This window comes from Rhinoderma darwinii, chromosome 2 (assembly GCF_050947455.1).
Source record: "Rhinoderma darwinii isolate aRhiDar2 chromosome 2, aRhiDar2.hap1, whole genome shotgun sequence".
In the NCBI taxonomy this organism is placed as follows: Eukaryota; Metazoa; Chordata; class Amphibia; order Anura; family Rhinodermatidae; genus Rhinoderma; species Rhinoderma darwinii.
In genome coordinates, this window is record NC_134688.1 from 427900236 (window position 1) to 427927670 (window position 27435).

At 40.8% G+C, this 27435-nt stretch overlaps 1 protein-coding gene across 3 annotated transcripts in view; it reads left to right on the forward strand.

Moving 5' to 3' along the window:
- SPECC1 (sperm antigen with calponin homology and coiled-coil domains 1) overlaps positions 1 to 27435 on the forward strand; it is a 371633-nt gene that overhangs the window by 80165 nt on the left and 264033 nt on the right. For all 3 annotated transcript variants that reach the window (XM_075854361.1, XM_075854364.1, XM_075854362.1), the window contains exon 3: positions 4339 to 4474. In XM_075854361.1, coding sequence (XP_075710476.1) covers positions 4339 to 4474 — 136 coding nt within the window. The remainder of the gene's footprint in view (positions 1 to 4338; positions 4475 to 27435) is intronic.

The following is a 27435-nucleotide window of genomic DNA, read 5'->3' on the forward strand; positions in this document are numbered from 1 at the left end:
ATTTCAATGGTGACGGATCCGGTGCCCATGGTTTCTGTTTGTGTCTGTTGTACACCGGACCCGTCGTTTTGCCGGAAGAAATAGCGTAGTAGACTACGCTATTGCTTCTGGCAGAACGACGGGTCCGGTGCACAACAGAGACAAATGGAAACAGTGGACACCGGATCCGTCACCATTGAAACCAATGGTGATGGAAACGGAAACCTCTGGTTTCCAATCGTTTCAGTTTGTGTCTTTTCAGGGTCCCGTTCTGACAGAAAGCTCCGACGGAACATCAGAACGGGACCCCAACGCAGATGTGAAAGAAGCATAAAAGTTTCTACAGTAAAACAAGTTAAACATGTTTTTACTGAGCGTATGGAAACCAGATATATACAACAGTTTTAATATACCGAAAACCAAATTGATCACCTGTTCTCAGAAGATGTGATTGTGGTCTGACTCCTGGGACATGCATTAATCACCCTGTGGACTTTGATCAAGTCGGCTGTGAAGGAAAAGAGAGGAGAGAAATAAAGCAGGTGGTAAAAGATCAAGTCGGCTGTGAAGGGAAAGAGAGGAGAGAAATAAAGCAGGTGGTAAAAGTTTAAGTTGGGAAATCCTTCTCCGCTATAAATTCAAATGCTTATGTCAATTAAATTTACAGAACTTGTTCCCCAGTGCCCATTCAACAGAAGTGATTGATATTTACCAGTACCAGCCAAAGTTACAGTTTCAGACACCACCTTCAAGAATATACTGTATGCAGCAAGGGGCTTATATTGTGGAAACTATACAAGCACTACAAGCCATCTCTGCTCTTTGTGGGAATGCCCTCCTTCTATAATGTGTTTGAGAAACCAGGTTGTGCCTCCTCCATAACTTTTGCACTCTGACATTTTAAACAAGGAGCCTTAACCGTGGGACAATATGCTATTCTATTCCAGACTTTGACTTTAGAGCTGGCCTAGAATAACAAGGCCCTTGTGGCAACCTTCTGTTCAGAATCTGGCTTCTTAAATTGATATTCATTTCTGGCGGAGGCTACGTGAAACAGAACGTACCCTTATTTCATTGATGAAGCCTTAGTCATGCAACATCACATCCCTTTGGAAGCTATTCAAAAGCCACTCTATATTTCCTCTGTAAATATAAGTATAAGCCAGGAGCCATCATCAATTATCTCCTTTTCCTTCAACATCATACAAAGGTAATTTTCTCCTGTAGTTACCCCGGCTCCAACTTTTTTCTCCCCACCATAGATTGGATTTGTGCTTAAATTCTTCACTGGGGCCCAGCTTATTTCTAAATTGTATGCAACCTGTCAAGCCACCAGCTCCGTTATCACCATTACCTCTCCAAAGCCTAAATGATCAGTATTCTGATTTTAGAAATGTCTTCAGTAAGAAGCAGAATGAAGAACTACCTCCTCATAGATTGCATGTGGACAAACCACTTCATCAACACCGTGCATACTTGTTGGAGAAGTTGTTGCGCTCAAGCACAGGAGGCGTTTGGCAGCAGGCAAGGACAATAAATGGCTGAGACCGTTATGGAGTTTGCGTAGGCTGAATTCAGGTGCGGAGTCCAAGGAATCTCTTGTTCTTATTCTTTTAACCCCTGCAAGGAGGGATGGACTTTGATTCCCAGGTTGCCCTTCTCAGTCCCCAATAGATGGTCATGCTGCAGATGAAGGGTATAAAACGTTTTGTGGTAAAAACAGATCCAGGTCGATAATCGGTATTAGGAAGCAAGGTCAAATTCAGACCAGAGGTCGGTATACAGATAAATCTGATCAAGCGGAGTCAAGACGAAAGCCGGGTCAAACACAAGAACAAATGCCAGGAAACTCACCACCAGGACTGATAACCAAGCAAGTAATTCCCGGAGCTGTTCCCCTTTAAATGACACCATTTGATTATGTCACACATTGGGTCCCGATCCTGTGTCTTGGAGCCACACATTACAAGCCAAGGAGAGCAGTATCATCCTGGTATCATGGTAACGCCACGGCCCTGGACAAGCCGACATTCTGCATATTGGGCGAAGGAACGTGAGTCACTGCATGACTGTGCAATCTATCTCCTTCCTGCTACTTCACCTCCCTGTGGTGTTCTTAGTATGTACAGAATTTGCAAAAGGGCAGTATCCACGAGTCCTCTTACCCTGATAGTGGTGGTCTCTTCTTTATGCACAGAAAAAGGTGGTTTGTCCTTCCATCAATTACCGGGTTGGACTTCCGTATCCGTATTCATCAGTTAGACAGTAGAAGATGGCATTCAACACACGTGATGCGCATTATGACTATCCAGTGATGCAGTTTGGGCCAGAATCAGGCATAAAAAAAATGAAAGAAATTCTTGATGTGAACAGAATCAGTGGCAAAGCTTTTATATTTGGTAGTTTGGAAAATGTCAGCCCTGAAGAAAGGTCTGAAGAAAAGCTTGAAGACTCCCGTTTCTTGTCTTGGTACTGCGTTTCTATTCCGTTCTATTTTAGACCTTGCCCGTACTTCAGCCGTTGCTAACTGTCACTAACCGTGCTAATTGGGATACCAACCTAGGGAAAGACTATCCATCCGTGTGGGGGTTAAGGTTGAAGAACAGATAATCCCTTAGACTCTGCTTTCTAGTCTAGCCTACTCCAATCCCTCTAGTAACTGTGTACAGGCCTCCATGAGACTCTTAAAGAGTCTGGTTTTCTTGAATTTTTTATTTCTTATGGATACTTTGTTGTCACAGTTTTTCTGAGGAATATGGTGGGAAAGTGAAATACGGTTGTTCTAAATTTCCATTGGCAACAGCCACAGTTTAGAAGGAAATTAGAAACCACTGATTCTATGTATTTACATGTTTATGTAGCCTTTACTGTTGGTTCATTTGAATCTGTTTATTTTTGTACTGCCCTCTACCCTTCTACAGAAGCAGGGAGCCACTAGGCCTCTGAGACCTCTAAGTTTACGAAATTGTTTTTAAAAGTTCTCTAAGGTTTTAGTAAAATTACATGAAGATGTATGTAGCAATAGGAACTACAAATAAATAAGTCATATTCAGCCTATTAATAATATTCAGTTGCCCCATTTCATGTTTGATTTAGCAACAGTGATATAGTAATATAGATATTTACATTATTTATTTGTATCAGGCTATGGTTACACATTCGGAATGACATTCGGTTGGGTTTCATCACCTTTTACGGCAAGAATAGCACAGCAAGCAGTGCTTTTTTTGCCATTGAAATTACAGAAACCCGACCGAACCCTGTTGGACCCATTGTAAGTAAATGAGGTCCATCGGTCGACGTCAGATCTGTCATGGCCTCATGGCTTCTATTATAAATGAAAGGCATGACGCCACTGTTAACAGAGCCAATGTGAACAGAGCATTAAGCATAATTTACTAAAACTGTCTAACAGTAAAACCATAAACCAAACCAACCAATCAGAGCTCAGTTTTCATTTCTTTAAGGGAACCTGTCAGTGACTTTATGCTGTCCTCTCTAAAGGGCAGCATAAAGTAGTGACAGACACACTGATTTCACTTATGTCTGATATTAAAGTGATTTTTGTGAACTTCCATTTAGAACATTGCAGCGCTCACATCACTTTGGGAGGAAAAAGTCTGGCTATTCATGAGCTGCCGTTTTTTCTTTTACCATAGTATCATAATCTTGGCTCTGTTATAGGCTCAATATAGACATACAGCGACATGCGTCACACATAGAGTTCCAGTAATAAAAAAACGTATGCTGCGCAGTAAATATTTTTTTTCATGGATGCCCCTGAATTGAAAATGACACCCTATGGAGGCCCTATGGATACATTCCGCATATGCTCTGGTGGCTTTTACCGACATGTGCCGCACGTAGAATTTTAACAGCCTTAGATTATTTTTAACATTACCTCATTTCATTATGTCCCTGTGAATTAGCCGTTGCTTGAAGCATACGTGTCACCTCTCCTAAAATGTCTGTTATTCCTCCTAGAAATTTAGGAATAAATCGACAACTAGGTGTTATCGTTCCCTTGTCAAAGGGGAGTGTCCCTACATAGTCTGAGACTGTGAGCACTGACTGGTCATTGTCAGACTGTGTAGGGAAACACCTCCAACTGGTAACACCCAGTTGTCAATTTATTCATACATCTGCAGGAGGAATAAAAGAGTACAGCGCAGAGTTCTAGGAAAAGATACTCCAGAATCATTATTTTATGGGGAATACATGTATTTACTAAAACAGACAGAAGAGCTGATAGATCCTCTTTAATGAACAAGGTATATGAATACATTATTTTTCAATGCACAGTTAAATTGATAATTTCGTATAGGAATAAGCAATGAGACAATTTCTTGTCAATTCCAGTTAAAAAGAGCAAGCAGTGATGACATGCTCACGAAGCCAGGGGGCAGCACAGCCATCACAACCTCCAGGCTGAAGAAGACTATTACAACAGGAGGCATTTCAGAGCTATCAGAGAGCAAATTCAGGACCAGTACAGGTACATTTTCATTTTGCTGGTGTGTGTGCGCATGAGTGTGTGCGCGTGTTTGTGTGTGCACTAGGGGGTTATTTACATGTGTAATCTATGAGTGACAACATGGGACTGGAGTTTTTCTTTAAATATTACCCATGTGGAGCAGTTAAGATTTGCAATCTGGACTACATGATTTGTACACAATATATATCACAAGGTGTGAATTCTGTTGAGATGTATTGAATAAGAACCACTTTAATTAACTGGAACCTTTTGAGAATTATTTTGTAAAGTACGTATAATAAATTGTACAAATGTTTTATCCTATGATGAGAGGATGCCCGATGGAGTCCTAACACCACACAGTGGTAGACCTGACAATGTGCAGCATGCCGCCACAGAGTGACTTGTCATCTTCTCTCATTGTGATGTTTATTTCAATGACTGGAATTTGAATAGTAACGTCTTACCACAATGTGACAGTCACTTTGATAGCAGAAACAAAAAGAAAGGACCCCAGTGAGTCCTCGGGTCTTATCATGTTGCAAATTTTAATTGAGTTGCTTACATTATTTCTACAGTCATTAATTATTATGGATGAAAGATGATGATCATACCTCCCGACTTTCAAGTATCACATAGAGGGACAACCGATGTGGAGCGCGTAGCGCACTGCGGCAATTTTTTTTCTTTTAAGCGACGCCTCTAATCCCACCCAATCCCGCCCATACACACCCGGTTAAGACCACACAGTAACATGCTCCCATAGTGCCTCCCACACAGTATAATGCCAAATAGCTGCCCCCACATGGTATAATGCCCTCTAGTTACCACCATACAGTATAATGTCACCATAGATGCACCCATACAGTATAATGCCAACACAGATTCTCCCATACTGTATAATCCCCACAAATGCAGTATAGTGCGCAAACAAATTCCTCCGTACAGCATAATGCCCCATAGCTGCCCCATACAGTATAATGCCACCATACAGTAAAATGCCCACGCAGATGCCCCCATAAAGTATAATTCTCCCCTAGCTGCACAGTACAGTATAATGCCCCATAGCTGCCCCATACAGCTTAATGCCCCCATACAGTATAATGCCCCCATAGAGTATAATGCCCCCTAGATGCACCCATACAGTATAAAGCCCCATAGATGCACCCATAAAGTATAAAGCCAACACAGATTCTCACATACAGTATAATCCTCACACAGATGCCCCCATGCAGTATAATGGCCGAAAAAATTCCCCCATACATCATAATGCGCCAAAGCTTCCTCAATGCAGCAGAATGCCCCCATAGTTGCCCCATACAGTATAATGCCCCCATACAGTATAATACCCACACAAATGCCCCCATAAAGTATAATGCCCCCATAGCTGCCCCTTACAGCTTAATGCCCCCATACAGTATAATGCCCCCATAGAGTATAATGCCCCCTAGATGCACCCATACAGTATAAAGGCCCATAGATGCACCCATACAGTATAAAGCCAACACAGATTCTCACATACAGTATAATCCTCACACAGATGCCCCCATGCAGTATAATGGCCGAAAAAATTCCCCCATACAGCATAATGCGCCAAAGCTTCCCCAATGCACCAGAATACCCCCATAGTTGCCCCATACAGTATAATGCCCCCATACAGTATAATACCCACACAAATGCCCCCATAAAGTATAATGCCCCCATAGCTGCCCCTTACAGTATAATGCCCCATATATGCCCTCATACAGCTTAATGCTCCCATACAGTATAATGCCCCCTAGCCGCACTTATGTGCTATAATGCCCCCAAAGCTGCCCCTAGGGCCAGTGCCCACATATAAAGTGCCAGTGCCCTTGTAGATAGTGCCATAGTGCCCATGTAGATAGTGCCCCTATATAGTGCCACAGTTTCCATGTTGATAGTGCCAGACTCCCCTTGAAGATAGCGCCCCCCCCCCCTCCGTGGAGATAGTGCCATTGGGACTCCCTCTAGGAGAGGAATCCCCAGCCAGAGCATAGGCCAGGGAATCTGCTCCTAGAGGGAAGCCCTGATGTCACTGTACATATATGGCTAGTGACGTCTGTGGCTACTCCTTGAGTGGAATCCCCGTTGCCGACTCTGGCTGGGGATTCCGCTCCAGGAGGAGTCCCTGACATCAATGTCGATATATGGAAAGGGACCTCAGGGGTTTCCTCTAGGAGCGGACTCCCCGGCCAGAACATCGGCAACGGGGATTCCGCTCAATAAGTAGCCACTGACGTCACTGTCCATATATGGACAGTCACATCATGGGGTTCCCCGGGTCCTCTGGGAACAGAGGAGCTCCCTCAGCTCTGAACTCATTCTGAAGCAGGGAGGTGATGGTTCTCTGCTTCAGCATTGGATTCAACTGTATCTGCGTCCTGAGGACGCAGATACAGTTGACAGCGGGAAATACCACTGGCCGCCCGGGACATCGTGACACCGCCCGAAATCTGGGATTGTCCCGCTGAATTCGGGACGTTTGCATGATGATGATGATGATGAAGGAGATGAATTGCACACTGTATCTGAAAAATAGATAAAGAAGCAAAAGTCTAAATATTTACAAAACATTTAGCAGTGAACAGTCCTATTTATCTATGACTTGCAGTGTGACATCATCATATTCAAAGTTGCTAAGGTTGGTATTCAGCAAAGTTGTCATTGCGCAGTTAAAGGAGAACGTGGTCTCTATGTGTAGTATGCGGCTTTCCTGTTATTTAATGGTAAAGTAATGTACTATAGCTGAACATAGGATCAAATGCATAGTTATAGGGGGTGCAGATATAGCAGTCGCACCCAGGCCCTGGTGACTGAGCTCTGCCACATAAGAATACATTAGTATTATAAATGGCACATGGTTGGGGGGGGGGGTTCCTGTTACAAATTTTGCAATAGGGAGCTTCAAGTTACATATCAGATAAACAGTAAATCTGCATGAGATCTATACTGAGCATTTACCGAGCATTTTGGCGCAAAGTCCAACTCTTTCATACATTCGCCCACTATCTTTACTACAGGTGTGGCAGTGTCACTCCAATGAGGCTCTGTTCACACTGCACTTGTGGTGTACATTTAGCGTGTATGCCAGAAAAAACTCTTGAAGTATACGCCACACGTATAGCTCTAAAATATGCAATTATATGCCATAAAGTTGCATACATCGCCCATTGATTCCCATTGTAAAAAACATACTAAGCAGTATATGTTTTCTTTGAAGAATCTCCTTGTACTGAAAAGTATAGTCAACTAAGCTTTTCAGTACAGTGAAAAAGTAATTGCAATATCCTGCCCAAACTTATACCAAAAACACACTTTCGGGCATACGTCGGGTACACTGTATATGACGACCACATCCTAACACTGCAACTTGTGATGTTGCCGAACAAGCAGGAAACCCGATAAATAAAGTAATAAACAAACTCCAAAACATTTGATTACACTAAAAATGTAATTACGTTCTGATTCTTAACCTTGAAGTAATGTATTTTATAGGTAGTATATAGGTATATACTCCGTACGTATATCCATATAATGACTGTAAATAGCAATTCTACATCCTGTCCAGCTCCTCTATAGAGTAACATGGAAATCATGGGAGTGTACAGTAAACTATAAGGCAAATAATATGTATGAACTGCAATAGTCTGAAGAATTATCTTCCACCTCTGTCTTCCGATTATCCGCTGCCATTGACGTCACCTTAGTGGCCTTTGAACAGATATTGTGCTTATTTATGGCAGTGACATATTGCTAAGTAGTGAGTCAATGGAAATGCTGTCCACACGGTGTACACAAAGCCTCCATATTATTCCACATGAAAATGACCAGGCTGTAGATAAAGTTTTCTTTAACTATAATGAGCACCCCAGAAATTATTCTCATTTTATGTAAGTATAAGGTTTGTATAATTGGAGAGCCCACGATGGCTTTGAAACTTTATAATGTTGCTCATTGCTTATCTTTTTCATTTGAATTTTTTTTTTCTCTTATTATCTTGAACACAAAGCAAAATATATATATATATTGTGCACATAAACTAGTGTAATGAAGTGCATTGTATTTCCAGCAGGTGGCAGTAAAGAACTAGTTTGGGCTTCTCAGAATATTTGCATAATAATAATAAAACCAATATAATAGGCCAGGATCGGCAATTTGGCTATACTAACTTCTAACAAAAGGTCTGGTGTGCGCCATGAATTTAGCTAAAGGGTTACTATCATTTTAAATCTTCTGACCACATAAAAAGGCTTAGATCATTTGTTAGAATGAAAAAATATGAGCGCTTATGTCAATGTATAGAATTCTTGTTTGAATGTTGATCCAGATGGGTTGCCACTTGGGATCAGGAGGGAAGATTGGTTAATGCCTTATGGGAAATTTTAATATTTATTAAAGCTTTATTCACATGACCAGTGTCAAATCGGCTATGTAAAACGGCCGTTTTTCACAACCAATTTGCACACATCCGTGACCCGTTTTCACGGATCCCTCATAGACTTGAGTCTGATGAAGGATCCGGGAAAACAGGCAAAAATAAGACATGTCCTGTGTTTTCCCAGGCCGTTCCACGGTCCGTAAAAAAGACCTGTCAGCGGGAATAGCCCCATAGACATGCATTAATTTTAATGCAGCTGTGTGACGGCTGCTAAAAAAAAACATCACCCGGCCGATTATCCTTGTCATGTGAATAAGGCCTTAGTTAGTTTATTTATTACCTTCCTCTGGATCAGTAAAGGTAAATAAAAGTTCTATAATTTCTCCCATCCCTTCCCTTTCTCTCATCCCTTGGTTGAACTTGATGGACAGATGTCTTTTTTCAACTGTACTATGTAACTATGTAATATATGTCATAAAGACAGATGATCCCCAGGATGAAAGAGTTACAGGACTCTCAGCTCCCATCAGATTTCATACAAGGAAAGCGGAGGATGGGCAAAAAAAAACAATATTCTTGAAATACTCGGCCCATACTCAGCTCTCTGAGGAAAGTTGTTAGAAGGGTCGCCCCACCATAAGCAGAACACAAAGTGTCCTGCTGCTCGGACCCCCAGCAATCCATTATAATCCATGAGAGAGCATGGCAGCAGAACATTTCCCAGCAGGACCACCGCAGTAAAAATGAAACATTACAGTCAATGGACATGTCTGATCCTCCAGAACTAGTAATGTTCTTTGTAGCTGCTCTCCGCTCTGGAGAATAGAGGAGGGTCCTGAAAGTGGGACCCCCTCTATTAATACAGAATTCTCTTGTAGGACATTTCATAATAAGTTTCTAAACGAAACAATTCCACTTTAAAAAAATCATTCAGCTGTAGATATAGAGACTGGACACAAATGTATTTATTTCTCATAGCTTATATAGCACCAACATACGGGATTGCGCAGCGCTATACAGAGATTGTCATCATTCACATCAGTCCCTGTCCCCCAATGGGGCTCACAATCTAAATTCCCGATCTCAGACACACAACTAGGGCCAACTTCATAGAAAACCAAATAACCTAAAGTTTCAGGATTTTTAACATTAGTTTCTTCTCAAAAAAAAGTCTTTCTGTCTCATATTTTAAAAAAATTGCTGCAAACTGTCATTTTTGTTTCAGTTATCCAACATGTCACCCATTGAAATTCATTAAAAAAAAACACAACCAAAAAACAGATTGTGGCAGATCTGTTTTGTGTCTTTAAAAAAAATAATTGATCCTGACAAATATTATTCTCACATACATTTTGCCATTGACAGATCCATCACAATAAATTTTTGTTAAAAATGCAGATTAAATAAATACTCATCCCCATAACTCATGTCCCGTATTCTCCTGCATAACATTAGGACAGAACTCCTATCCTCCTCCCATTGTATTCTTTGGACCAGTTCGCACCTTCAGGATTTGATGCGGATGAAATTGGCATCAAATCCGCATATTAATCTGCATTTAAAAAAACACAAGTGCATATTTCTTATGGTGCATATTTCATTGCAGATTTTAACATCTAATTGATTTCTATGATGAAAATCCACAATTAATACGCATTGAATCCAGCGGGGAATGGGCATGCTGCGGATTTAAAAATTCTATCCGCATGTATAAATCTGCAATGTAAAAATACGATGCATGTGGTTTGGAATTGTAAAAACCCATCTACTTGCATTGTACAGTAAAATCATGTGGATTTGGTCTGCGTATTCCGCAATGCAAATCTGCATCAAATCCTGAACGTGTGAACTGGCCCTTTGTCATATCCACTATATGGGGGGGGGGGGGGGGGGCGGGGGGATTTAGCAAAAGAACCAAGAATAGTTCATACTAGACACAGAGTCTGCTATAAATCATGTGGCTTTATAGCGTATTGTGTTGACCGTGTACTTTATAATACGGTCACTACGAAATAACACACAAAGGAACATCGCAAAGCTGAAACGTATAGCGGCAATTCGAATTGTCCAGTATAATACTACCATTGTATTGTTTTTTAAAAATGACACATTACTCATTGTATAGAGGAGAAGAAGAAAATGGTGAGTTTATCTTGTCTGGGCCTCTATAAATGGTCAGTGAGTTAGAAAAAGCTGCAAAGTTGTGGGAAATATTGTATTGGGGTAAAGGTGGCATGGTGGAGCTGGGTGTGCGCAGCTGGCATGGTGGACCTGGGTGTGCGCAGCTGGCATGTGCAGTACAGAATTACTGGTACAAGGTGTTATTTGTATAAGGGAATCCCATATGTTTATGTCACTGGTTTTGATGAAAAAATATTTAAGGTCCATATCATACAACAGAAGAGTACGATGCTGCTCAATCCATGCCCGGGGTGATATCCGCTAACTCCAATGAGCAAATCACCCAATTGTAAATGCTCTTCTGAGCTTACTACACTCCCTCATGACTACACATATCCTCAACCTATGTACCAGATATTTTCTCTAAATGACAGGAGACATCTGGGACCTTTAATTTATTTGTTATGGTCCTGCATTTTCTAAAATGTATAAATGATAAAAGGGGCACGCCAGTGGCAGGAGATGCATGAACGTACCGCTCAGTGCTTATATGTAGTTTCCTGAACAAAGTCCTTTTTCAAGATAGGAAAACTGTTGCAATGATCAGGATGACAACTGGAATCCCATCTATAGGACACTGGATAAACTCCACCCTGTTTCTTAAAGGGGTTGTCTGGTTTGAGAAAATGTTGTTATTTTATGTATATTTAAAAGTTATATAATTTTCCAATATTCTTTCTCCATTAATTACACATTATTTTCATGATCTTTGCTTGTTGTTATTCAGAAGGAACATTGATTGTTTGCTTCCAGTGGATAAAATTCTGTCCATGGTCATGTGATGGACGCACAGGTGCACGGCTCGTTACAGTATGTGTATCAGAGCTGTGTTTTCTAATGATTCCAGCACCTGTGTGTCCATCACATGACCATGGACAGAATTGTATCCACTGGAAATAGACAATAAATGTTCCTACTGAATAACGACAAGCAGAGATCTTGAAAACCGTGAGGAATTAATACAGAAAGTATATGGGAAAATTGTATAACTTTAAATTATGCAAAAAATAACATTAATTTGCTGAAACCGGAAAACCCCTTCAAAATATTGATCTATAGACATAGAAGATGCAAGGGCAAACTCTGCAAAATCAGGGCTAACGTTAGCCAACAACACTTGTATGTATGGTGCTATTCTATTGTTATGTTTTAGCTATACACACGTTTGTCTGCTCTTTTCTCTACATTAACCCCTTCAGGACTGAGCCTGTTTTGGCCTTCAGGACGAAGCCGATTTTTCAAATCGGACATGTGTCACTTTATGTGGTAATAACTCCGGAATGCTTTTACCTATCCAAGTGATTCTGAGATTGTTTTCTCGTGACATATTGTACTTTATGTTAGTGAAAAAATTTGGTCGATAAATTAAATATTTATTTGTAAAAAAACACCAAGATTTAGAGAAAATTATCAAAAATTTGCATTTTTCTAAATTTAAATGCATCTACTTGTAAAACAGATAGTAATACCACACAAAATAGTTACTAGTTCACATTTCCCATGTCTACTTTATATTTGCATCGTTTTTTGAACATTCTTTAGCAGCAATTTCTCATATTTTCAAGAAAATTTCAAAAGCCTATTTTTCAAGGACCAGTTCAGTTCTGAAGTGGCTTTGAGAGCTTTATATATTAGAAAGTCCCCATAAATCACCCCATTTTGAAAACTGCACCCCTCAAAGTATTCAAAACAGCATTCAGAAAGTGTTTTAACCCTTTAGGCGTTTCTTAGGAATGAAAGAAAAGTAGAGGTGAAATTTACAAATTTCATTTTTTTTTCGAAAATTAATTTGTAATACATTTTTTTCTGTACCACAGAAGGTTTTACCCAAGAAATGCAACTCAATATTTATTGCCCAGATTCTGCAGTTTTTAGAAATAATCCACATGTGGTCCTAGTGCGGTAATGGACTGAAACACAGGCCTCAGAAGCAAAGGAGCACCTAGTGGATTTTGGTGCCTCCTTTTTTTAGCATATATTTTAGGCACCATGTCAGGTTTGAATAGGTCTTGTGGTACCAAAACAGTAAAGACCCCCCAAAAGTGACCCCATTTTGGAAACTATACCCCTCAAGGAATTTATCTATTGGTATAGACAGCATTTTGAACCCACATTTATTTTGCTAAATTTATTTGAATTAGTATGTGAAGATGAAAATCTACTTTTTTTGTGAAAAAATGTAAAAATTGTAAATTTTTACAAGGAATAAAGTAGAAAAAACATCCCAACATATGTAAAGCAATTTCTTACGATTATAGCAATACCCCATATGTGGTAATAAACTGCTGTTTGGACCTACAGCAAGGCTCAGAAGAGAAGGAGCACCATTTGGATTTTGGATTTCTGATTTTGCTGGAATAGTTTTCAGTGCCGTGTCACGTTTGCAATGCACTGGAGGGATGAAAACCGTGGAAACACCCTAATAGTGACCCCATTTTGGAAACTACACCCCTCAAGGAATTTTTCTAGGGGTAAAGTTAGCATTTTGACCGCACAGTTGTTTTGCTGAAGTCATTGGAATTAGTCTGTAAAGGTAAAAATCGACTTTTTTTCTGTAAGAACTGAGAAATTTTTAATTTTTACAAGGAATAAAGGAGAAAAATCACCCCAACATTTGTAAAACAATTTCTCCTGATTACGTAAATACCCCATATGTGGTAATAAACTGCTGTTTTGACCCACACCGGGGCTTAGAAGGGAAGGGGCACCATTTGGCTTTTGAAGCTCAAATTTAGCTGGAATAGTTTTTGGGTGTCATGTCGAATTTGCAAAGCCCCTGAGAGACCGAAACAGTGGAAGCCCCCCAAAAGTAACCCCATTTGGGAAACTACACCACTTAAGGAATCTATCTAGGGGTATAGTGAGCATTTAGGCTCCACACGTCTTTTTCAGAATTTATTAGAATTAGACCGTGAAAATTAATATCAACATTATTTCCACTAAAATGTTGAATTTTTTCAATTTCACAAAGGATAAAGGAGAAAATGCACCCCAACATTTGTGAAGCAATTTCTCCCGAGTACGGCAATACCCCACATGTGGTCATAAATGTTTTTTCATTGGAAAATAATTAACCCTTTCCGGACTGATCCATGTTTTGCTTTTTCTTTTTCGTTTTTCCTCCCCACTTTCCGAGAGCCACAACTTATTTATTTTTCCGTAAATAGAGCGGTGTGAGGGCTTATTTTTTGCGGGAAGAGCTGTAGTTTTTATTGGTACCATTTTTTGAGCACTTTTTATTAAATTTTTTGGTAGAGTGAAGGTGACCAAAAAACTGCGATTTTTCCATTTAAAATTCTTTATTTTTCACGGCGTTCATCTTGCGAGTTCAATAATGGCATATTGTAATAGCTTGAACTTTTACGGACGCAGCGATACCAATTTTGTATATTTTTTTTATTTTTTTACATTACTTTAGAGAAAAAATATGAAAAGGGTTTCTTTTTGGACTTTAAATATTTATTTAATTTTTTCCACTAATAATAACTATTTACTTTTGTTTTTACATATTTTATTAGTCCCCCTAGGAGACTTGAACCAGCAATCGTTAGATCACTGGTAGAATACACTGCAATACTAATGTATTGCAGTATATTGTCATTTTTACATGATCCTGTAACAGCGCGATCGCTGTTTCTGTCCGTTAGTCCCGGGTGTCAGCTGTAATACACAGCTGACACCCGCAGCGTATGGCACGGGCTCAGCGCGTGAGACGCTCCATATATCACCCCCCACACCACGACATGTTATTAAGTCATGGTGCGCGAAGGGTTTAATGTGTAGCCAATGGTGGAAAGTGAAAATTAAAATTTTCCACTGATGTGCCATTTTAGTGCACTATATGTTGTGCCCAGTTTGTGCCACAAATACCACAAATAAAATATTAACCGGGTTCTCCCGGGTATGGCGATGCCATATCGGTGGACGTAAATGGCTGTTTGGGCACGCTGTAGGTCTCAGAAGGGAGGGAGCGGCATTTGGCTTTTGGAGCGCAGATTTTGCTTGGTAGTAGATCTGGCGTTTTGCTGGTATTTCAGTTTATAATGTGGGGGCAAATGTAGACTGGGCAGAGTACATCAGGGGCATAATAAGAGGGTATAATAATGGGGTAAATAAATAATAATCCGCAGATATGTGGCCAGTGTCGCACTTATATTATAAATGGCGCCCAATCTTATTCGCTTTTGGAACGCTCTGCACATTTTGCATCGCCATAATCTGGGATTTTTTAAAACATTTTTATTCTTTTTTTTACTTGTCCCACTAGGGGACACTTAGACTTGCAGCTCTGATCGCTGCTGGAATAACATTACACTACACACGTAGTGTAATGCATTCCAACTGTCATTGTGACGTGACAGTCACACTGACATGAAGCCTACGACGACCACCCTCGGGGTGGTCCTCATAGGCTTCTGTACATGGCAACCCGGAAGCCATTGTCTGGCGTCCGGTTGCCATGGGTATGATCGCCAGCCCCCGTGATTTCACATGGGGGCTGCCGATCGGCGCTAAACACCTTAATTGTGGCGTTCAAATCAAACGTCGCAATTAAGGGGTTAACTGCCGAAATCAGCGGCGATAGGCCGCTGATCGGCAACGGGGAATGCAGGGCAGACACCCTGCACAGTTAACCGCCGCTGCGGTGTAGCGCCGTGCGGCGGTTAACTGCTAAAGCACAGACGTAACTGCACGTCAAGGTGCGCGAATTTACTGCACACATTGACGTGCAGTTACGTCAAGGTGCGGGAAGGCGTTAATGGATGGTCACAATTGTGAGATAAATAAGAACCTTTGACTGCAGATTCAAAGTCCAAAATAATATAATAACTTCTGTTCACTCTATGGGTCATGGTGTCATAGTGACATGTCAGAAGTTTGGATTGGTGGGGGTCCGAGCAATGAGACCCCCACCAATCGCTAGAACAAAGCAGCTGAAGCGCTCGTGTGAGCGCTCAGCCGCTTTGTGTCTGTTCGGCTTTTTCCTGAAAGCCGATGTATCGGAGTATGGGCTCATAGACTTTCTATGGATTCCGTACACAGATACATTTATTTCCTGAAAAAGCCGAACAGATACGTAGCGGCTGAGCGCTCACACGAGCGCTTCAGCTGCTTTGTTCTAGCGATATATATACACTACCGTTCAAAAGTTTGGGGTCACCCAGACAATTTTGTGTTTTCCATGAAAACTCACACTTATATTTATCAAATGAGTTGCAAAATGACTAGAAAATATAGTCACGACATTGACAAGGTTAGAAATAATGATTTTTATTTGAAATAATAATTTTCTCCTTCAAACTTTGCTTTCGTCAAAGAATGCTCCATTTGCAGCAATTACAGCATTGCAGACCTTTGGCATTCTAGCTGTTAATTTGCAGAGGTATTCGGGAGAAATTTCACCCCATGCTTCCAGAAGCCCCTCCCACAAGTTGGATTGGCTTGATGGGCACTTCTTGCGCACCATACGGTCAAGATGCTCCCACAACAGCTCTATGGGGTTGAGATCTGGTGACTGCGCTGGCCACTCCATTACAGATAGAATACCAGCTGCCTGCTTCTTCCCTAAATAGTTCTTGCATAATTTGGAGGTGTGCTTTGGGTCATTGTCCTGTTGTAGGAAGAAATTGGCTCCAATCAAGCGCTGTCCAGAGGGTATGGCATGGCGTTGCAAAATGGAGTGATAGCCTTCCTTATTCAAAATCCCTTTTACCTTGTACAAATCTCCCACTTTACCAGCACCAAAGCAACCCCAGACCATCACATTACCTCCACCATGCTTGACAGATGGCGTCAGGCACTCTTGCAGCATCTTTTCAGTTGTTCTGCCTCTCACAAATGTTCTTCTGTGTGATTCAAACACCTCAAACTTCGATTCGTTTGTCCATAACACTTTTTTCCAATCTTCCTCTGTCCAATGTCTGTGTGCTTTTGCCCATATTAATCTTTTCCTTTTATTAGCCAGTCTCAGATATGGCTTTTTCTTTGCCACTCTGCCCTGAAGGCCAGCATCCCGGAGTCGCCTCTTCACTGTAGACGTTGACATTGGCGTTTTGCGGGTACTATTTAATGAAGCTGCCAGTTGAGGACCTGTGAGGCGTCTATTTCTCAAACTAGAGACTCTAATGTACTTGTCTTGTTGCTCAGTTGTGCAGCGGGGCCTCCCACTTCTCTTTCTACTCTGGTTAGAGCCTGTTTGTGCTGTCCTCTGAAGGGAGTAGTACACCCCGTTGTAGGAAATCTTCAGTTACTTGGCAATTTCGCGCATGGAATAGCCTTCATTTCTAAGAACAAGAATAGACTGTCGAGTTTCACATGAAAGCTCTCTTTTTCTAGCCATTTTGAGAGTTTAATCGAACCCACAAATGTAATGCTCCAGATTCTCAACTAGCTCAGTTTTATAGCTCCTCTAAACAGCAAAACTGTTTACAGCGGTGCTAACATAATTGCACAAGGGTTTTCAAGTGTTTTCTAATCATCCATTAGCCTTCTAACACAGTTAACAAACACAATGTACCATTAGAACACTGGAGTGATGGTTGCTGGAAATGGGCCTCTATACACCTATGTAGATATTGCATTAAAAACCAAATGTTTGCAGCTAGAATAGTTATTTAGCACATTAACAATGTATAGAGTGTATTTCTGATTAATTTAATGTTATCTTCATTGAAAAAAACTGTGCTTTTCTTGCAAAAATAAGGAAATTTCTAAGTGACCCTAAACTTTTGAACGGTAGTGTATATATATAAAATGTTTTTTTTTTTTAAAGTACCAATGTTAGCTACAAAGTGGCCGACATTAACATAAGTTGTCTTTATTGCATTGACTTGTCTAGGTTAGGAGTTAAAGTGTAACCAATGTTTCAATTTTTTTTTGCCCATAAATCAACAGTAAAAGCCATGATAAGAAACTTTGTAATAAATCTTATTACAAAAAAAAAATGCCTCTTTCTCTACTTATCAGACTCCTCTCCTCACCACCTCCCCACCCCGACTCCTGCACTGATCACTCACTTATAATTTCCTTGTAAAATCTGTATTCAATGAGGCAGAGATGAAGGGATTATCAACTCACTGAGGGGTCAGGTTACAGCTGCTGCCCATAGATGTCTATGGCGAGGGCAGGGGAAGGAGAAGGAAGCTGCTGCAGAGAGAGGTAGGGCAAGAAACGCAGATAGACTGCTGCTTCTAGTAAGAATTTTACTGTCTCACCCCAGTGGTGGATTCACAGCTACACTCTTTATTACAGCTCTAATCTTCTCCATGCTGCTGCTGCTTTTATGTGTCTGAGAGAGAGATAGGAGAGCAGGACTTCCTCTTTTCTCTGTGCGCTGTTTATGGTCTCCCATCATATCAGTCCCTCTGGAGCGGAGTACAGAGTAAACTGACAATTAGAAAAAGAGCCTACAGAGCAGAAAACTAGTGATAAATGCAGGATAAAAGTCATATAATGGTCAGGTATAATGCTGTTCCTCATGTACACACACATATGACTGCCTATTCTGAAAAGTCACCGGAAACGACAGATACACTTTAACAAGTGGCTTATTACCTGCTGCAATTGACCTTCTATAATGGAGGATGATGGTAGATATCGACAACGACCTTGTTGTTCCTGTTATATACACACTCAAGTGACTCATGTTTTTGTTGTAGAATATATGGTTTATAACATTCAAATAAACTGAAACATCGATATTTACATTTTACATGTTCCTTTACTTCTGTCTACATGATCATTACTTACTGATTTATATCAGCGTCCTCTGATAGATTGAGGGCATTGTGTTGTATTTGTAAATTGCTTCTATTTTACTATGTACTACTTTTAGGGTCTGCTAACACTGTTGTCAGAGGCTCTGTTCTGAACAGTTGACAGTTCCGTCACATTTGACTGCAAGAATTGCGCAGCATGCAGCTCTATTATTGCTGTCAAAGCGGCGAATACCATGGGGGAACCCCGACGGACCTTATTGTAAGTCAATAAAGTCCGTCAGGTGGTGTTGGGATCCGTTGTACGACAGGTTCAGCACTGCACCGTGACTTCTGTTATAAACGGAAGCCAAAACACAGATGTGAACAGAGCCTTAGATGTACAAATAAAAACACACTGCTCAGTGTTTTAAGTAACTCCCATTTATTTCAATGGAGTGTGAACAGCTCCGTGTTGGGAGTGTTTAAGCAGTGTTTGATTTTGGAAGACCCATTTAAATGTAATAAATCAAAGAAGAAATTCCAAAATTCCACAACTTCTAAATGAAAGTTCATTTAGCGATTTATTGGTTTTTTTTTTCCTAATACCTTACTCCAAAATTCTTAGCCATTGAAGTTACAGACCACCTGTGTAAAAAGTTTCTGTGCCTGTTCATCCATGATAGCGCTTCATCTTGTGATTTAAAGCTTAGTGTTGTTTGGGATATGACATAGATCCAAATGCCCATCCACTTTAAAGTACACATCTTAAAGAGTAACTACGTTTTCATCAAACTTTTGATATGTCTTAGAGAGATATCAGAAGTTTGGATCAGTGGGGGTCCGGGTGCTGAGATCCGCACCGTTGCTGAAAGGAAGGTGAAAAAGCGCTCAGCTGATCACTTTGCACCTTTGGCTGTGATTGCCGCTCCCTGGTAGGCTGAAGACGGCTCTCATAGAACGTCTTATGTGAGCCGTCTTCAGGCTGACGAGGAGCATAGTGCACATAGCCTTTAGAGCAATAGTTATCTTCTATTAAAGAGGACCTGTCACCTCCCCTGACATGTCTATTAAAGAGGACCTGTCAGATCTCCTGATATGTCTATTTTAGTAAATACTTTTCTTATTCCCCATTAAATAACAATTCTGGATCATCTTTTCTTAGAGCTCTGCATTGTGCCATTCGTCTTTTATTCCTCCTAGAAATTATTCAGAAATTGACAACTGGGTGTTACCGTTCCCTTGTCAAAGGGTGTGTCCCTTCATAGCCTCACTCTCTCAGCACTGATTGGACATTGTCAGTCTGTGTAGGGAAACACCCCCCCTCCCCAACTGGTAACACCCAGTTGTCAATTTATTCAGAAAATTTCTATTAGGAATAACAGAAGAACGGTACCACGTAGAATTTTGAGTAAAGATGCTCCAGAATTCTTATTTCATGGGGAATACAATTATCTATAAAATTATACATATTAGGAGAGGTAACAAGTCCTCTTTAAACACATATGTTTTTTCGTTGCCATAGTCTTAGTAATATGAGCTTTTTTTCCCACCCTATTTCGTTGTTATTGTTTCAAAAGCAACTGTGTTAGGGATCTGCCAGGTACTACGTCTAGGTATACTCCTGGGATTAATCAATCCACACCTGAGGCTAGACCTGTTCGACTGACACCATCTCCCACCAACCAGGGTGGCAGGCTCAGGAGTGGGAGAGCCTATCGCGGCCTGGTCAGTCGGAGTTAGCTCCGCCCCCTGTCCTTTATTACCTGCCATGTTCTCCTCCTATGTGCTTGTAATTCTTCTGGATTCCTGGCCCCACTGCTGCTTGCTCCAGCCTGCTTCTGCCGTGCTTCTGCCTTGCTGCAGTTCCGCTTAACCTGCTTTGCTTTGCCTCTGGCTTGCTTCCTCCTCCGTGCTCACTTGGGTATACTCCACTTCATCCTGGTCCTGACTACTCATTCACCGCTCCGTTTCCTCGCAGCGTTCCGTGGGCTACTGCCCCTTCCCTTGCGTGTTCCCTGTTTGTTCTCCCGTGCACTTAGACAGCGTAGGGACCGCCGCCCAGTTGTACCCCGTCGCCTAGTGCGGGTCGTTGCAAGTAGGCAGGGACAGGGCGGTGGGTAGATTAGGGCTCACTTTCCCTTCACCTCCTTCCTGCCATTACAAACTGTCTCTTGCATGCGACAATTTTGTAATTGGTCACAGTGATATGAAAACCATGCATGAAAGTTGCATGTGCATACATGAGTGTGACCCGATGCAATAATATGGACTGCAGTTGAGTTGTGCGGAGCGGCAGCGCCTATGCTCAACCACCGCTCCATACAAACTCATTTATCACCACATACGTGTAGGTTGCATCACCATGATCTAACAGGGGAGAGGTGATAGTTGTTATGGTCTGGAACACCCCTTAAAGGAAACTAAGACTAATGTGCCTGAATAGCGCATGACCACATTATCTCTAGTTGAAACTCAGAAGCTCTTGTGAAGCTGAAAATCTTTTGTTGTTGTAATAGAAATGTTGTTTGATTTTTCCAGGAAACATAAAAAGGTTTGTTAGAATACATTTTGCAGGTCATGGATTCTGTAATAAACCTAACAGCAAATACTATTGTCTACAGCTCAGCGCTGGCTCTAGATCACACCAGCGTATATCATTTGCATGACGATTTGAATAGTATATACAGTTACGGTGCGGGCAGCCTAAAAGACGTACTTTTCCATTCTCTGACTGGCCTCCAGCCTGGAGTTACCTAATTGCTCTGAATAATTATTTAATGAATACTCTTGAAGCCAAAGGTGTAAGGTAAACTCACTATTAAGAACTATCTTCCGGCCTGTAACAGCCTTCTTGTAATGACTGCTTTCTACTGTGCGAAAATCTATTCTGGGAAATGCAACAGAATGGGAATATTCCTTTGTGACGTGATGTATTTCTATTCTCAAATTTCTAATTAAAGTGCACCTCCCATCTAAATTTTATAAGCAGGCCGATTTTCCTTACACCAATAAATTTGCTATATACTTTGGTAATCTTCCGTGCCAGTTTTTAGTTGCACGTTGTGCTGTTAAGCTCCTGTACCGTAGTTGCATGTATGCCCACCTTTTTATTATGGGGTCTGTAGCGGTGTTCACCGATAACATTCAAGTTTAACATATGTTCCAGAGGTTTTCCTACCTAAGTAAGTGATGTCATATCGCATCTGCACAGCGGGTGGCCAGGAGTATTTCTGTACAGGGATCAATGCCACATTCACTTAAACGGACCTTGGGGTTCCAGAGGTTGGACTTCCACCGATTATGATGTTATATCCTAGGGATGTGCCATAAAATTATTAGAGGAGGATACCCCTTTAATTAAATCTTTAGCGGCCTATAAAATTGTAACAATATTAATATATTTATATAAACAGACATAATAAATTATGATCTTTTTACGGAATTATGAATATTTTCCTGGACACAAAAGTAGTTTATTGTTTTTCTATGGATTAGTTGAAGTTGGATGGAGTTCATTAAATTGGGAGCGGTCACAAAGAAGGTTTTGTGATCTGAAGAATAGTGTAGAAAAGAGAATGTTCTGCTTTATTATGATGTTTGCATTGCTCAGAGCTATGGTTAAATTGGTTAAGGTTACTCTGGATTTGGTTCATTTTACTAGTCTAAGATATGTTGATGTAACTAACAAGAACATTTTTGGGCTTACTCAGTGCTAATCTTAGGACTTCTTAAATGACACAAGCTGTATTATTAATATGTATTTACAAGGTAAAACCGGTTTTGTTTTGCAGTAAGAGACTTGCCATAAGCCAGGCATATCTGTTAGGTAGTCAAAACATTGAGTACTAGTTAATTTTACACAGTAATTATGTTAAGACTCTATAGTAGCTTAGTCCTAAGACTCCAGACTTCCGCTCCCTTCCATCAGATGTGTTGGCACTAAGTATGATCTCTGCTGTCAAACCACAATATATGTTTACAATATGAGAATTTGATTGCTTAAAGGGAACCTGTCGTGTTAAAAATGCAATATAATCTGCAGGCAGCATGTAAATACTTTTTATTAAAAATTCAATTTACTTTTTTAGATACAGCTGCTCTGTATTCTCTATACAGAGCAGCTATATCTAGCGCTATTCTCTGAATCTGTCAGTCCCGCGGCACTAACAGGTTCAGTGAAAGCGGGTACGCAGAATCCACCTATTAGCCTTCACATCTAATTTCATAACTGAACATGCAGGACACATTGACACTGAACCCATCAGGTCCTCGAGACTGACGGATTCAGTGAATGGCGCTAGATACAGCTGCTCTGTATAGAGAATACAGAGCAGCTGTATCTAAAAAAGTTAAACTTATTTTTAATAAAAAGTATTTACAAAGTTACACAAAACACACTAATAACACCTTTTTTATTAAAAAAAAATGTTTTGCCCTTCAAAAGGTTTACATAGCCTTTAACACTGACTCTACCAATGTTTCTTTCGTCAACGCACAAAATGTACATCCTGATCTGAAGAATGACTTTTGTAGGACAAAACAATCAGTCATCAGGTAAATGTATAGCATGTTTTTGCACAGAATTGTCAGTGTCTGCTCATTTCTTGGCAGATGATTGTGACTTGTATGGTCGGCTGTTGCCAAAAGTCATGCACATTGTGTGCACAGAATTAAATAGAAATCAAATTAATTGTTCTTCTGTTGCGTTAAAAAGCAGCCATAATAATGGTCCTCATTCTATATCTGCTTTTTCTCATATATTCTAGACACAGGCTCAGTATCTGTTGTGAAATATTGTGGAATTTGTATCGCTTATCTCCCTTACATTACATTATAATTATGCAGTCCTACCAGTTTAAAAAGAATCCAATTAGATACAAAAATGCTGTTTTTTTTATTCGGTCTTCGCAAGAAGTTCCTGCAGCAGATAGACGAGATAAGGCTGGTCTTCTGTCACAGTCCCTTGTACAGGATGTCACATGTCAATGACAGTAGCGAGTTATTAGTTTGTTACTGCGGTTTAACTTTAAAACACACAGATTAAATTTTATAATAATAATCTTCATTTATATAGCGCCGACACATTCCCCAGCACTTTACAATTGGGGAATTAACAAACTTACAGGTAATCGAAACAAATGTACAAACAATGGGACAAAAGGAGAGAGAGGTCCCTGCCCGTAAGAGCTTACAATCTAAATGGGATAGGAGAAGTGACAGAATTGTGTTGGCAAAAGGAATATAAATAAAGCTGACCCATCACCCACCACCATTGTCTGAGCCAAAATGAAGTTCAGAGTAATGCAACACAGATTGAGGACGGAGTGATATTTGTGACCAGGGATATTCTGTGTATGGGTTATGAACTATGAGCATGTGATATAGGCCTCTTTAAAGAAATAGGTTTTAAAGGCATGCTTAAAACTGGAAATGTTAGAAGCAAGTCAAATGACCCAGGGCAGTGAGTACCACAGAATGGGTGCAGCACGGGAGAAGTCCTGCAGACAGTAGTAAGAGAATTTAATTGGGGAGGATTGGAGTCATAGGTCATTGATTGAGCAAAAATCACAAGCGGGTTGGTAGACGGAGGTGTATGATGGAGATGTATCTTTTACCTCTCATTAAAGTAGAAGCAAACACTGGATAATGTTGATACTATATAGCATCTGACAGGACAAATCCAACTTTTCTCATTCCTTTTTTCCCTGAGAACACACAAAATGGGCCTCATTTATCAAAACTGTCTAAACGAAAATCTGTTCTTGTTGCCCATACCAACCAATCACCAGTGCAGGTTTCATTTTTCTACTGCAGTTTAAGAAATGAAAGCGGAGTTCTGATTGGTTGCCAGAGAAAACAAGGCCATTTTTTTTCTGAAAGACGTTTTTCATAAATCAGGCAGTGCCCAGACATATTCGATTATTGGTAGATTCTACTAAGACAATTAGGGTATGTTCACACGGCCTATATACGGACGTAAATCGGGCGTTTTTGCCCCGAAATACGCCCGAAAATAGCGCCTCAATAGCGCTGACAAACATCTGCCCATTGAAAGCAATGGGCAGACGTTTGTCTGTTCACACGAGGCGTATATTTACGCGCCGCTGTCAAATGACGGCGCGTAAATTGACGCCCGCGTAGAAGAAGTGACCTGTCACTTCTTTGGCCGTAATTGGAGCCGCTATTCATTGACTCCAATGAATAGCAGCGCTAATTACGGCCGTAATTGACGCGGCGTTCAAGCGCCTGCACATGCCGGTACGGCTGAAATTACGGGGATGTTTTCAGGCTGAAACATCCCCGTCATTTCAGCCGTTACGGACCCCCGCCGTGTGAACATACCCTTACAGTAATCAAACCTCCTGTAAAGCTGGCCATACACATTCAGTGAGCGTTCAGCCAACAGCTATTTCACTCAACTCCATCATAAACATGCATGTTTGGTCGAGCTTGCGTATTTATATTAATAGGGAGAGTGGAATAAGTTGCTGCCAAGCCCCTCTTAAAGTGGCTTATCTTCTGCTGGAATAAAGGATCGGGCATGTTGAAATCCAGCATGCCCGATCCTTCTTTCCCCCAACATCTGCAGTCAGTAGACTGTTGGGAGAACCCCATACACATTAGACTGTTAGCCAATCCTGCCTAAATCAGCAGTTTTGGCCAACTATAGCCTAATGTGTATGGCCAGCTTAAGGGCATGTTCAGACGTGGCAGATTTGCTGCTGAATTCCGCTGGGACAGACCGCAGTAGAAATCTGCAGCAGACCTTTTTTTTCTTTGCTATCTGTAGCTTCTTAGGTAACTTAGTGCAGATGCTGCGGAAAATCAAGGTGCGGAAACTAGCTTGCGGTGCGGAAGTTACATTCCGCAGCATGCACAGTCTGTTGCAGAGAAGCAGCGGATTTTCACTGTGGATTTCAGCCTTTGCCATGCTGAGGTTGAAATCTGCGGCAATCCGCTATATCTGAATGTGCCCTTACACTGCTTCATTTTTGTGCCAATTGAAAAATTTAAACTGTACGTATGTAAATATATATGTGTATGTATATATATATATATATATATATAACAACTTTGCAAACACTTTGCATTACTTATCCTTTAATAATTCAAATTTTTATATTAGAGACAGTTCTTGTTTTCAGGTATATTCACAATTCTCCAAGTGACCGAGCCAATGTATGCCCTGCTTGTTCAATGCCCGTAGATTTGCTTGGATCTGATATAGGAAATAATAGCTCCCCCAGAACGCATTGCCTCACAGACACTCCAATATAGGAGCTCAGTAAGGGGTATATTTGTCAAGGGTCAACTTTTTCAAACAGCAACCAGCAGAACTAAGACTATATAAAACAGGCTGTAACTCAGCATCAGTTACTCAACTTTTTATGTAGATTAGTTCCATATGTAAAGTCTAATATAGTGTATAAAGGTGGACATACACTTTAAAGGCTATGTACACCTTTGAATGTTTTTTTATTATTAACCTCTTGAAGTCCAAGTCATTTTTTATTTTTTTTAGTTCTCGTTTTTTACTCCCCGTCTTCCGAGAGGCATAACTTTTTTATTTGTCTGTCAATGGAGTTGTAAGAAGGCTTATTTTTTTTTGTGGAAGGAGTTGAAGTTTCTATTGCCACTATTTGAAGTACCAAATAATGTACTAGGATACTAAAAAAAATATTTGAGAAAACAGTGATTCTATCATTGGTTTTTGGGTATAGTTTTTACGGCTTTCACTGTGCGGTGGAAACAACAACATAACTTTGGTCTTCTGGTCAATAAGATTACAAATTATATATTTTTTTTTAATGTTTTGCTACTTTTACAAAGAAAAAACGTAAAAAAATAAATGTTTTGTATCACTTTATTCAGAGACATAACTTTTATCTTTTTTCGTCGATTGAGTGGTGTGAGGGTTTATTTTTTGCAGGATGAGCTTTAGTTTTTATTGGTACCATTTTGTACACTACTGAAAACTTTAGCTATTTTTAACACTTTTTATTAGTCCTAGGGGATTTGGACCAACAATCGTCAGTGTATTTTCACAGTGTATTGTCATTTTATGAGCGCCTGTCACTTTCAGCCCAGTGTCAGAAAGCTTTGTCTCAGTCGCAGGTCATGGGTCCTCCAACAGGATAATGACCCAAAACAAACAGCTAAAAACATCCAAGAACGGCTAATGCCTTATTCACATGACAGGGTCCCGCCCGAGTGTCGCCGATAAAATCGGCCGTTTTTCCCGGCCGGTTTGCATTAGTTTTGCATCCGTGATGTGCCGGGCAGATCTGGACAGTGACATCAGGGGCAACTCCGGAAGGGGAATTCCCATGTGGCCGGTGATTCCACTTCAGGAAAAGCCCCTGTAGTCTGTGTCCATTTATGGACACTGACCGTTACTGGCTTTGCCTGGTGTGGACTCCCCGGTCACAGAGTGTTCGGGGATTCCGCTTCAGGAGTTTCCCCTGATGTCACTGCCCAGATATGGACAGAGACATGAAGCGCTCTGTCCAGGAGCAGAATCCCCGAACACACGGGGATTCCGCTCCTTCAGGGAGCTAAAGTGGGGCTAGCACATAGCAGAGCAGGGAGATACCTCCCTGCTCTGCTATAGTGGCGTCGCTACAGTAGTAGCAGCCGCAGCAGCTGCTAGCGGCACCATCGGCCATGGAAGGTGTCGCCGGGCCAGGGCGCTTTTAAAACAAGCA